The sequence below is a fragment of the Lynx rufus genome, unplaced genomic scaffold (assembly GCF_022079265.1).
Source record: "Lynx rufus isolate CCGP_SWC_20201006 ecotype Redwood Valley unplaced genomic scaffold, mLynRuf1.p SCAF_36, whole genome shotgun sequence".
In the NCBI taxonomy this organism is placed as follows: Eukaryota; Metazoa; Chordata; class Mammalia; order Carnivora; family Felidae; genus Lynx; species Lynx rufus.
In genome coordinates, this window is record NW_025814852.1 from 997,792 (window position 1) to 1,009,694 (window position 11,903).

Consider the following 11,903-nt stretch of genomic DNA (forward strand, 5'->3'; position numbering starts at 1 on the left):
GACTGTAAAAGCGTCCGGGAGAGGGGCCCCTGGCCCAGGTAGGCTCCCACCCGCCCGGATCCTTCCGACCAAAGGTCGGGCCTCAGTCATCACGCCCACCGCCCCAGCCCTGCCTGGCGGACGCCCCACCAGAGGAAGCACCCACTCGGGCTTTGTCTCCCAGAGCTGGGGCAGGAGCCCAGCACGCACCCCCCCACCTGTGCCCCCAGCCCCACGTTCCGTGCCTCCCGGCCCCAAGTGACCAGGGACTTCGTCCTTCCCCACCACAGTCTGTGGCTGCCTGTTCGCTTATTCCTTTGTAAGGGACGATCATTTATTCCTCAACAACTGTTCTGATTAGCGTGGCCGGGTGCTGCCGGGCACAGGGCATTTACCACCATGTGACCTCGGTCTTACCAGATCCTGTCTCCTCATCACTAAGATGTGGTCACAACAGCCTGGAGAGGCCACCGTGAGCTCACGGAAGGCCTGCGCCAAGATGGCACCCGTGCTCACGGGGAGCCACAGAGACAGCTGTGCTCGGCTGTCCCCTCATCCACACATCCACTTGCCACAGCTCGTCCCCCCTCAGCCCTGCACTGGGAGGAGAGGAGGGGGTCCTGGGGGGGGGGCTCCCGGCTCCAAGCCTGAACCCTCAGAGCCTGTGGCTGCAGGGCGGGTGCCATGGGACCCGGTCTCACAAGGGGTCTGGGAAACTTCACGTGACTTCAAACGGCAGATCACGAGGGGACACTGATGTCAGCTGGCCCTGGGGGACCTGGTGCTAACTCCTTGCGCAAGGGCTCATCAAAGAGTTTCCTCCCAGATGTCCTTGGACACAGGAGGGGTGGAGAGGAGCAATCAGGCCATAAATGGGGGCAGCAGCCCAGGGGCCCCCTTATCAGAGCACAAAGGGCTGAGTGTGCACGCCACCCCCCCACCCCCCGGGGCCCCCAGATGTGCAGCCAGGTGAGGGACAGCCAGTAGGGGCCCTGCGGCTACCAGGGCCGCCTCCAGCTCTCTGTCACCCACACCCTCCGGCCAGGGGTCCCCAGGGGTGACCGGGAAGCAGACAGATCAAGACACACACACATCTGAGGAAGAGCAGGGGTGATAACGTTTTTAATTCTGCAGGTGAGGTAAACCTGGGCGCTCGGCCCGGCTGCTGTTGGTCTCCAAGGCCTGGCCCGGGGTGCATAGCGCCAGGGGGTATAGTGGGTCGCTCGGGCAGGCCTCAGTAACCGTCGTCGGCCCAGGTGACCTCGTAGTCCGGGTACACGGCTTTGATCTTCTCAGTGGAGACCGAGTGCTGGGCACGACCATAACCCTGAAGACAGAAGCCGACGCTCACAGCCCCGTCCTGGCTCTGGGCGTCCATCGGCAGCAGCACCCAGGAGGCGGCTACGGAGGGGGCCCGCTGGAGCCGGACGTGGCCAGCCCTCCCTGACCGCCCAGGGTAAGCTGGCCGCCAAGGTGAGCAGTCCTTGTGCGTGGGCCCTCCAGCCCAGGGCGCAGCCTATCCTAGGTGCCGAGAGAGGCTGTGTGAATGCCCCTGGGTCTCCACTGTGGCCTGGTGACGGGACGGGGGGATGGCCCAGCCAGGCCTCGTGGAGGAACGGGACGAGGCCCACTGTGGCTGAGGGGCAGGCAGTGGCCTCCCTCCCACTGCTCGTGGCAGATGGGGAAGCCACTGGCGGGAGGGGTCCGCGGCCCAGACAGCCAGAGAACCCCCAGTGCCGCAGGTGTCCTCAGCGCAGGGCAGTGAGGGCTTGTGAGAGCTCGTCCCTCCCCCCCGCCCCGCCCCCCTCCGCGGGCCGGGGGCTCACCATGGAGTAGCCATACACGTGGATCTTCTTGTCCTGGCTCTGGTGGGAGATGCGCCCGCCTCCCAGGCACTCACAGCTATAGCCCTTCTTCTGCATCTCGCCCGATACCTTGTCATAGATGTCGGCTGGGACAGGGAAGGCGGCTCAGCACGTGCCACGGCCCGCGGAGGCCCGGGGGATCTGGAGCTCCGGCTCTGGGCAGCTCCTTCCCCAGGAGAGGAGCCCCTCCAGGCTGGGACGCCATGAAAAGAGGAAGGCGTGCACCCGGGCAGGAGTCCTGGGACTAGGAGACACGGGTCGCGCCTTGGCGGCCCCTCGCCCTCCAGGACCCTTGCCCTCAGACCGGGTACAGGACCGCCTCTCTCGACGCCGCCTCATTCCCCGCCCAGGGCCCTCAGCCCCGCCCCGAAAACGCCGGCCGGCCCCGCCCTCACCGTGGTACTCGGCCCACTTATAGCCCCGCACGATCTCCTTGCTCTTCCCGGCCGGGGCCTCGGAGGGCGGCGCCGCGTGAACTCGGATTAGCACGTACTTGAAGACGCCGTCGGGATCGATGTCCACATCGGCTATCTGGGCGAGGTCCGCCGCCGCCATGTTTCCCACAGCCCGCCCGCCGCGGCAGCCCGCGGCCCTTCCCGCAGCGACCCTGGGTCGAGTCGACCGTGCGGGAGGCGGGCCCTGGGAGCCCGGGCCCAATCCCGCGGGGCCTTGCTGCCCGGGCCCGGAGCTTCAGCCAATCGTGTCGCCGACCCACAACACAGACTGGCCAATGGCAACCTAGCTCCTTGCCACTCTGAGGCCACGCTGGTCCCGCTTACAGGGGAACAGGGACGCGGGAGTGGGCGGTGATTAAATCAAGCTAACTTAGCAGTTCTTTTTTAGTGGGGACTGGGAGGCGGAGTGGGTAGCGGGAACGGTGGCAGGCTCCTTTAGAGGGGCTGGGCGGCTCATGAGGCCCAAGCGACAAGCGCCCAGCGCCCGTCCCGACCCCTCCCCCACCGCGTCCCAAGACCTCCCCCTCCGTCTTCCCCACGCGCGTTCCAAGGCCTCCCTCTCCCTCCCAAGGCGTCCCAAGGCCTCCCTCCCTGTCCCCCACCGCGTCCCAAGGCCTCCCTCTCCCTCCTCCCACCTCGTCCCAAGGCCTCCCTCCCTGTCCCCCACCGCGTCCCAAGGCCTCCCCCTCCCTCCCAAGGCCTCCCTCCCTGTCCCCCACCGCGTCCCAAGGCCTCCCTCCCCACCGCGTCCCAAGGCCTCCCTCTCCCTCCTCCCACCGCGTCCCAAGGCCTCCCCCTCCCTCCCAAGGCCTCCCTCCCTGTCCCCCACCGCGTCCCAAGGCCTCCCTCTCCCTCCCAAGGCGTCCCAAGGCCTCCCTCCCTCTCCTTCCCAAGGCGTCCCAAGGCCTCCCTCCCTGTCCCCCACCACATCCCAAGGCCTCCCCTCCCTCCCAAGGCGTCCCAAGGCCTCAAGGCCCTCTTCCCTTCCCTCCCGCGCCTGCCCAGCTCAGGGTGGTCAAGGGCCTTTCTCCCAGTCCCACCAGTACCACCAGTCCCACCCACGGACCGCCCCCGCCCCGCCATCAAGGAGGAAGCAATGGCTACATTCGAGTTGTTTTACTTGGTTCGAAAGCATTCGCCCCCTGGATATAATCCCAGTCCAGCCAGGATCATTCCTGGCCAGCCGGCCCTCAGGCGTGGGGCTGAAAGCTGAGGCCCTAGGGCAGGGGGCATGGCGGCTGGACTTGGGAGGCCACGAAGGCGGGTAGGGCAAGCGGGGCACGTGGCCGATGCAAATGCGCTAGGCTGATAGGCCAAGGTTGGCGCGCAGACGTTGTGGGATGGGCTAGGGTGCATGGCACGGAAGGAGAGCCGGGAACAGAGGTGTGGGGGACGTTCACAATTCAATTGATGTCCTCTCCTGGCCCCGTTAGGGAGTGCTGGGAGCCCCAGGAGGAGCTTGCCAGGCCGGCCTAGTCCCCTCTCACTTTGTCCTTATGGAGCTAGGGCCGTGGGCCAATGAGTGTGCGCTCCCGGGAACAGAGCCCAGTCCCCTGTCTCGGGTCTCTAGGCCTCAGCACGGGGCAAGGCCAGAGCGAGCACACGCGGGATGTTCGTGTAGTCAAGCCCCCACACCTCCAGTCGTCCCCTGCCCTGGTCAACTGGCTCGCTCCGCACCCTTTCCCCGCAGTCCAATCTTCTTGTCCTCCCTACGTTAGTGGGTACGAGCCCCTTCTGGGCATGCGTGGTTCCTCCTGTTCATCCGCCCTCTGCATTTGCTTCCCTCCTCCCTGTGAGGTTAGGGCCTGCGCTGCCGGTTTCACCCCCGCCCGCTCTGTTCTGGCACCCACCTAGGGGCCTCCTGTCGGTGTGGGCCGGCAGCCGACTCACACGCAGCCAGGACTCCTCACCTCTCAGCTCTGGGCCGGATCCTGCCGGCGCCCCCACCCACATCCTCTCGCCCACCCCGCCCAGGCCCCTCTCTCTGTCTGGGTGTGTTGTGCCTTGGTTGAAGACCTCCGACTATGACTATCCCCCTCCACTGCTGCTTGTTCCAAACCCTCCTGTAGGACCCATGTTAGGGCGGCTGGAGGTGAGAGGACCGGAGGGCGGGTAGCGTCGCCAGTGTGTGGACTCCGTCGCCAGTGTGCGGGCTCAGGGTCCGGCCTGCTCTTATCTTGCTGGGGCCCCCTCCAGCCTTGTCATCTCGGGACACGAACACACTGGGACTAATCAGGGTGTCCGCCAGAGAGGAAAGGCCTCTGAGCAGGATGCACCCTAAACCACAGAAGGCAGGTGGGGGGACCGTTGAAGCGACGGGACGAGGCTTTGGGCAACCGGGGCTCCTGGATCAGGGCGAACCAGGGTTGGGGAGGTTGCAGGGAGGCTTTGCGGACGTCAGGAAATGGACTGACCGGATCTTCGCGGTGGGGTCTGCAGTAGTGACCCCTCCGCGTGAAGGCAGGGTCGGGCGGTCCTCAGGCCCACCCCGCCTCCCAGCGGGGAGCACCAAGCGGCTGAGGACCGACCTCCGGGGAGGCCCCAGGGCTGGCTGGGAGCTGGGAGCCGGAGGAGGGGGAATGAAAGGCGGGGCCTGTGGAGAACTTAATGGGGCAGGACCTGGGCAGAGCTTGTGGCGAACAGAAGAAAGACGAGAGGAGCACGGCCTGGCCTGAGGGGTTGGGCTGGGCTCCCGGTGGGCTGGGCGGGGTCTGGGTGGGCAGGCAAAGCTTAGGGGTGGGCCCTAGGTGGACTGCGCAGGCCCAGAGAGGGCTGCGTGGGGCTCCGGGTGGGCCTTGGGTGGACTGGTCGGTGTCTGAGTAGGCGGAGCAGAGCTCGGGGGTGGGCCCTAGGCGGACTGGGCGGAGCCCGGGGAGGCCCCAATGTGGAATGGGCTGGGCGGAGCCCAGGGGTGGGCCCAGTGTGGACTGGGCGGAGCCCGGGGGGGTGGGCCCAATGTGGACTGGGCGGGGCCTGAGCGGGCTGGGTGGGGCCGGGGGTGGGCCCAATGTGGACTGGGCGGGGCCTGAGCGGAGCTCGGGGGTGGGCCCAGTGTGGACTGGGCGGGGCCTGAGCGGGCTGGGCGGAGCCCGGGGGGGTGGGCCCAATGTGGACTGGGCGGGGGCCTGAGCGGGCTGGGCGGAGCCCGGAGGTGGACCCAACGTGGGCTGGGCGGGGCCTGAGCGGGCTGGGTGGAGCCCGGGGTGGGCCCAATGTGGACTGGGCGGGGTTTGAGTGGGCTGGGCGGAGGCCGGGGGTGACCCCACCGCTCACATGATGTCGTCCAGCAGGTTGGCGCTGGCCACCCAGTCGAGTGCGCGCGGCTCGGAGGCAGCCATGATCATGCACATGAAGGGGCGGCCGGTGCGCCGGTCCGTGGGGTAGATGGTGGTGGGCGTGAAGCGCCGGTTGGCCTCGACGAACTCGCAGAGCTGTTCGTAGACGCGCGGGAACTCGTGGCGCAGGAAGACGCCGCGCAGCCGCAGCTCGCGCTGGATGTGGATGAAGGCCACCTCGCGCGCGCGCCGGCCTGCCTCGCCTTCTTGGTCCAGGCCTGCGGTGCCTGGCGGCGGAGTCAGGATCAGCGTCTCCATGTCGGCCTCGCGACCTCGAGCCGGGGGCGGTCGAGCCGGGCTGCCGGCCGCCAACGCCACCTTGGCGAACTTACGCACCGTGGGCCCGGGGCTGCGCGGTGCGGGGACTGGCCGGGCGGAGGTGCCGGGGGGCGTGGCGCCGGGGCCCACGGCCACCGACACACTGAGCAAGAAGCACTCGGCCGGCTCGTAGAGGCGCCCGGCGGCGGCCAGCTCGCGCGCGTAGCTGCCCAGGGGCGCCGCGTGCGTGGCCAGCTCGCGCAGCGACAGGTAGGTGGGCGACAGCAGCAGCCCCTCGAGGCCGAAGCGCAGGAAGTTGTCTGCAGAGCCAGGGCTCGGGAAGCCCAGGAAGAGCACGCCGCGACCGCGCGACAAGAAGCCGACACGCGCGATGCGCGAGAAGGCGCGGTGAACGGGGCCGCTGTCGCGACAGAACTGCAGCACGTGGCGGCACACGCTGCCCACGCGGCCGTACACGCAGCGTGCCTTGTGCGCGTCCCAGTCTTCGCGGCGACACAGGCGCGAGCAGTAGTAGGTGTAGCAGCTGTGGCAGGACTTGAAGTAGAGGCAGGCGTTGAACATGGTCTCGGTGCGCCGGCAGCGTGCGTTGGAGCACGTCATCAGGTCGTCCTCGTCGGCGCTGGGCTCCGGGGACGCGTCGGCAGCCTGCCCCTGGCCGGCCGGCTCCTCGGCGCTGCCGGCGGACGCGGGTGGCGAGCGCGGCGCCAGCGCGGGTGCCCCGGAGCCCGCGGGCCTGGAGTCCAGAAGGCGGCGCAGCTGGCGGCCCAGTGCATCGGCCGCGGGCTCCGGGGCTTGGCCCGCGGGGGGCCGAGAGTCGATGACCAGGTCGGTGATGAGCTCATCCAGTTGCTCGAGGCTGCGCTGGCGGCCACCAGTGGGCCCATCTGGGGCGGCGGGCGGAGACGGCCGGGGTCGCCCTCCGGGCAGCTCCCAGGCCCTGGCTGGCGGTCGCTCCCCGGCTCGAAGGTCGTTGTCGGTGATGGTGATCTCAGGCGTGACATACCAGTTGCGGCCCGGGCCCTCGCCCGCGCGGCCCTTCTCCGACAGCGACGTCTCGGACAGAGACAGCGCCGCATAGCGTCTGGGCGAGGTGGAGAGGTTCACGACGACGGGCGGTCGCCGGCCTTCGGGGGATGCGCCTCGCGGCTCCCGCGCCTCTCGCCCCAGCAGGTTTTCGTAGCTGCGGCCGCGGCCCAGGGGGTCCTCCCGGCGCGGCCCTGGCGCCAGGATGTTGTCCCAGGAGCGCGAGTAGTGGCGGCTGTCAGTGACCAACCGGGGCGGGCTGGTGCCGGTGCCGCCGTGCCAAGAGGCGAGCAATGGGCCAGGGTCCGGGGGAGGCACCACCTGCAGGGTGCGGTAAGGCCGCAGGCCCCAGTCACCCCAGGCGGGGCTGCCTCGTGGGTGTGGGTAAGTCCGAGCTAGAACGTCGCGATCGCGGTACCGCCCGAAGTCTTCTGTGTAAAAGGGGCGGAGAGCGGGGTGGGCCCGCGGCTCCTCGGGAACATAGCGGGGGCCACAGGGCGGGCCGTAGGGCGGGCCGAAGGCTCGAGCGGCCTCCCCATAGTAGGAACGGGAGGGCGGCTCCTGGACCGGGAAGGTGCGCGCTTCCCCTGCGTAGTAGCCGCCGCCGCCGCGCCTTGGGCTGGGCACAGGGGGCTCCTCCGACGGGAAGGGCCTGGCATAGTAGCCGTCGAAGGGCAGCCCAGGGCTGGCCGTAAAGCCACCAGCGTGGCCCTCGGGCTCCTCGGTGTAGAAGAATTGGGTGGGACCCGGCGGCGTGGTGAAGGGCAGACTTCGGCGCTCCGTATAGTCCCGGGGCCCAGGCAGGGGACCGTCGCAGTACAGCGCTCGCGGATCCGCGCAGTACGTGTCACTGGGGGTGGGGGTGCGCGACAGCGCCACGTGGCGAGGTCCGGGCACCGTGAGGCCGTGGAGCTGCGGGGCAGGGCGTGCCCAGGGCATGGTCTCCGCGGGCCCGCAGGACCGTGAGCCCCGGGCGGTGTGTTGCAGCACCGCGTCGTCCGGCTTGATGTCCAGGCGGCAGCGGACGTGGGGTGCAGGCCCGGCGGGCGGCTCGGGGGGCGCGCAGCGGCCGGTGGCGGCGCAGAGGGGCGCGATGCGGCCGGGGCCGCCCCGCTGCGGCTGCAGCTTGATGGGGTGCAATTCGTTGGCGAGCGCGCGCAGCGCCGGGTACGCGGGCTCCCGATGCGGCGACGCCTCGCCCCGCGCTGTCCGTTGGGCCTCCCGGCCTCGGCGCGGCAGCACCGGCGGCGAGGCGGGCGCAGGCGCCAGGCCCGGGGTCGCGCGGGGCGCGCTCTTGGAGCGGGCGCGGCGCCGGGGCTCGCCATCGCGGGGTCGGGCGCGCGGCATGGCCGGCTCCGGGGGCGGCGGCTCGGGGCGGGCCTCCATGGCCTCCCCGTCCAGCGCCTCCAGGAAGTCGAAGCTGCGACAGTGGCGCTTGTTGAAAGGCGCGGGCGCAGCTGGCGGGGGCACGGGGCGCTCACATGGCGGGCGCCGCGACGCGGGCCCGGGGGCCGCCACCTTGATGTCCTGGTACACGGTCGACACCAACAGGTCCGGCGGGTCCGTGCGGGTCATTTTAAAAGAGGTCCCCAGGCTGGCGGTCGCAGCTCACTCTGCCTTTCCGGGCTTTTGCCCTGGTGGGAGATGCGGGTCAGGGTGACCCCTCTGTAACCCAGAGCTGGCTACACCCCTACGCTGGCCTGACTTACCTGGGACCCAGTGGGCGGAGCAGTCCTGGCTGCCCGCGGTGGCCGAGGCCCCAGGCACTTGCTCCATGCCGGCGTCAGAAGCACCTGCGGGAGGAACCCAGCCGTCCAGCCACTCAGGGTCTGTCCCCTGCCCCGGGCCACCCTTTCTGGGCCACTTTCTGCTGGGATGTAGCCAATCAGGCAGAAAGGCAATGGCCGTCGCTGTGGTTCCCGAGCTCCTGCGGCCAGGCCCGTGCCCCGGGGGGCCTCCCCCTCCCCCCACTACCATCGGCGGGTTTGGGTAGAAGCCGTGTCCTGGGGCAGGAAGAACGGGGGTGTGTTCCCAGCTGGGATGACGGTAGGCTCCTGCGAAACCTTATTTACAAATTTCTTTATGGGTGTTTGCCTCACAACACTCACGGGTGACTTAAGCCCCGTCCTCACGCCCAGTGCAGAGCAAGCCCTCTGATGGTGTGGTCTGAGGGGGAGTCCCTGGACCGTGACAAAGTTGCTGAGTCTCCCTGGCCACCTGCCGCCCGGGTGGGACATGGAGACCCTCCCCCAGTACGGCAGTGGTGGCTGCCCTGGGAACAGTCCCCGGAACCAAGCCCCAGCCCTGAGGCCCCAGGAGACATGGAGATGGCCCCATCAGGTCCAGGCACCGCCCCTAGGCTGACGGACTGGCCTGCCCCACCCTCGCCCTTCTGTGTGGCCCAGGCCAGCACACGCCACAAACAACATCCCTTGGCCCTAGAGCCCCCTTTCCCTTGCAGAAACCTCTTTTGATCCCTGGTGTCTTAGGGTGGTTGGAACCCATTAAGCTTGTTGGGGCCGTCGTGACAAGGCCCGGGGAGCAGCCTCCCCAGCTTTGCGGCCTGTGCTCTGCAGCTCAGAAACCCGTGCCGGCCGCAGGACCATGTGGGGGCGGGAGCCACCAGCTCAGGGCGACCCCTCTTCCCCAGAGCAGCATGGGGCCAGGAGGCCGCAAGCAGGGGAGGCAGGGTGGGGGGCGGGTAAAGCCCCCCCCCCCTCACTGCTTCTCCTCAGGAGAGAGCCCTCTCCACAGCAGCTCAGGAAGGCTCCATGGCAACCTGAGGTTCTGCTGCCCCCGCGATGGGGGCTGGGCGGGGGTCCACCCCTCTGCACTGGGCTCATGCTGAGACTTGGGCCACCGGCCCCTCTGTGGTACCCGGGGCCTGGACAGGTTGTGTAGGGTCTCAGACGGTGCTGACAGGGCCCCCACCTCACACAGGCTGGGGAAGCGTGCTCCTGGCCGAGCTGGGGGAAGCCCGGGGCGGGGGACGGGGGACGGGGGGCGGGGGGGGGGGCCTCACCTGCCAGGGTCTCTGGTCAGGCCGACCCTGTGTCCCAGGTGTGCCAGGGGCTTTCTGCCGGCAGGGCTGCCCTTCTGGGTCAGGGCCATGAAGTCCCAGCGGCCCGTCCCATCGCAGCCTTGCGCCCACCCCAATTCTGTCCCTGCTCATAGGACTGTCCCCTTCCCACTCCCTTCCATCCTAAGCTCAAAGCCAGGCTGGAATTGGGGGTCCGATGACAGGGCATGAAGCTCCGCCCCAGGGAGGTGACAGCTCCGCTTCGCCTCTGCAGCGGTAAGGATGGAGCTGGGCTGGGTGACATCCCTCCCCGTGGGCACGGGGGCGGTCGGCCCTTGCAGGGGCCCCAGGCCTAACGCGCCCCTCCCGCGGGTCTCCCCGCGGCCCAGCCCTGCCCCCGCCCCCGCCCCGAGCGCCCGGAGTGAGGACCCGCCGGTGTAGCTCTGAAGTAGGACCCCATCCTTGCGGGTGCCCCCCCTCCCCCCATGACAGGGCCCGTGGGGCAGCGGCCCCCCATCCCTTACCTGGGCGCTGCTTCCCCGCCGCGCGCGCCCGGTGGGCTGCGCAGGCCTGCGCCCGCTCCGCCTTCTCCGCTCCGCGGCGTCCCCGGCACCGGCAGAAGCTTCGAGGCAGCGGCGCGGAGGCCGCCGGCTGCTCAGTGCTGCCCCTGGCGGCGGCCGGCGGGGCCGCATTTAAAGGGGCCGTGCGGTGGGCCTGGGACCCGTGTGGCCTGCTGGCAGTTGGTTGGGCTGTGCCGAGCGCCAGCTGACAAGCGCTCCCTCGTTCTCAGGGTGCGGGCCTGGGCTCCAACCGGGGTACCCACACCCAGGGAGCAGCCTGCCGGTCCCGCCAGCCCCCACCCCGGGGGCAGCTGGTGGCTTGGCGGTGGCCTCAGAGCAGGACCCTGGAGGAGCCCCAAGCTCCGGAATTCACACCTCCGCTGAGGCCTCGCAGGAGCAGATGGGCTGCTCCCAGCCCCGCTGGGCCCTGCTCCGCTCTGCCAGGCTGGAGGTGCCAAGCTCTGAAGGTTCCTGGGGCCAGATGGGCACGGCTGAGCGGGGCCTGCAGCCCTCCTGTCCCCAGGCTGCCGGGGCTCTACAGGGCAAGGGCACGCTCCTAGGCTCCCTGGGATCAGAGTGGAGGTGCGTGGAGACTGTCACTGCCCTGGGCAGGTTTGCACGTGGGCCACTTACAAACCACATGATCTCCATTCTCCAGTCCCACCAGCCCCTCCCAAACCAGATGCTGAGCCGGGGAACCGTCTAACTGCGGAGGGTTGAGTCATGGATGCCCTTGGCTCCAAAGGCCAACACCTGCCCCGCGTAGGTCCGTTAGATCCAGGGCCCTGGGCAAGTTCGTTTCGTGTCGGCCCGATCCGCACATTTACTGGGCTCCACGAGGACAGGAGATCTTGTAGGCTGTGGGCTGAAGGAAGTCCCCACCACGTCAGCTTGGTGCCTGGTCCCCAGCCCCTGCCCGCAGCCTCCAGGGTGAGAAACCGACTAGTCTAGGCACAGGAACTGGGGAAGGGGAGGCTTTCCAGACCGAAAGGGGGATGGCCTGGCTTCCACCCCCGCCTCCCGATGTGTGCCTGGTTCTCATGGCAACCGTGGGGTGGGGGGTGGGCGCTGCTGGCAGCTAGAGGGGCCGGGGTATGCGGAGAGCAGCAGGGCTAGAGGCAGAACGGTGGCTGGGACAGGACAGCGCCTTCCAGAGGCCGGCAGAGCAGATGCACGCTTGCCCTCGGCAGGCCAGAGGCCCTCGGGTGTTCCTGGGTGCAGCCGCCCAGCCCTGGCCTGGGGGGGGCTGGGACCGGCGTGAAGGACAATGGCTGTATTGGCCAGCCTGCACAAGACGGGGCACACGTGGGGCCGGGCCTGCCGGGAAGTCTCCTGCAGGTCAGCTCCCTGGGCCACGTGGTGCCAGAAGGCCTCCGATGGGTTGGGGA

At 69.3% G+C, this 11,903-nt stretch overlaps 2 protein-coding genes across 2 annotated transcripts; both read right to left on the reverse strand.

Moving 5' to 3' along the window:
* Positions 1-1,074: 1,074 nt before the first annotated feature.
* PHPT1 (phosphohistidine phosphatase 1) lies at positions 1,075-2,459 on the reverse strand. The gene is made up of 3 exons (XM_047093865.1): positions 2,240-2,459; positions 1,806-1,930; positions 1,075-1,306 (listed from the first exon to the last, which is right to left on the reverse strand). Exons 1-3 carry the CDS (start codon positions 2,397-2,399, stop codon positions 1,214-1,216), a joined length of 378 nt encoding a protein of 125 aa, XP_046949821.1. The 5' UTR covers positions 2,400-2,459; the 3' UTR covers positions 1,075-1,213.
* Positions 2,460-5,568: 3,109 nt separating this feature from the next.
* On the reverse strand, positions 5,569-8,511 carry AJM1 (apical junction component 1 homolog). Its single transcript, XM_047093783.1, has one exon. The coding sequence runs from the start codon at positions 8,509-8,511 to the stop codon at positions 5,569-5,571; it is 2,943 nt and encodes a 980-aa protein (XP_046949739.1).
* Positions 8,512-11,903: the final 3,392 nt, after the last annotated feature.

Coding starts and splice junctions, on each gene's coding strand:
- PHPT1 (XM_047093865.1), bottom strand. CDS start 2,399: ATGGCGGCGGCGGACCTCGCCCAGATAGCCGATGTGGACATCGATCCC. Junction 1,931..2,239: donor TAAGTGGGCCGAGTACCACG/GTGAGGGCGGGG, acceptor TCCCTGTCCCAG/CCGACATCTATGACAAGGTA. Junction 1,307..1,805: donor ACGTGTATGGCTACTCCATG/GTGAGCCCCCGG, acceptor TTCTGTCTTCAG/GGTTATGGTCGTGCCCAGCA.
- AJM1 (XM_047093783.1), bottom strand. CDS start 8,511: ATGACCCGCACGGACCCGCCGGACCTGTTGGTGTCGACCGTGTACCAG.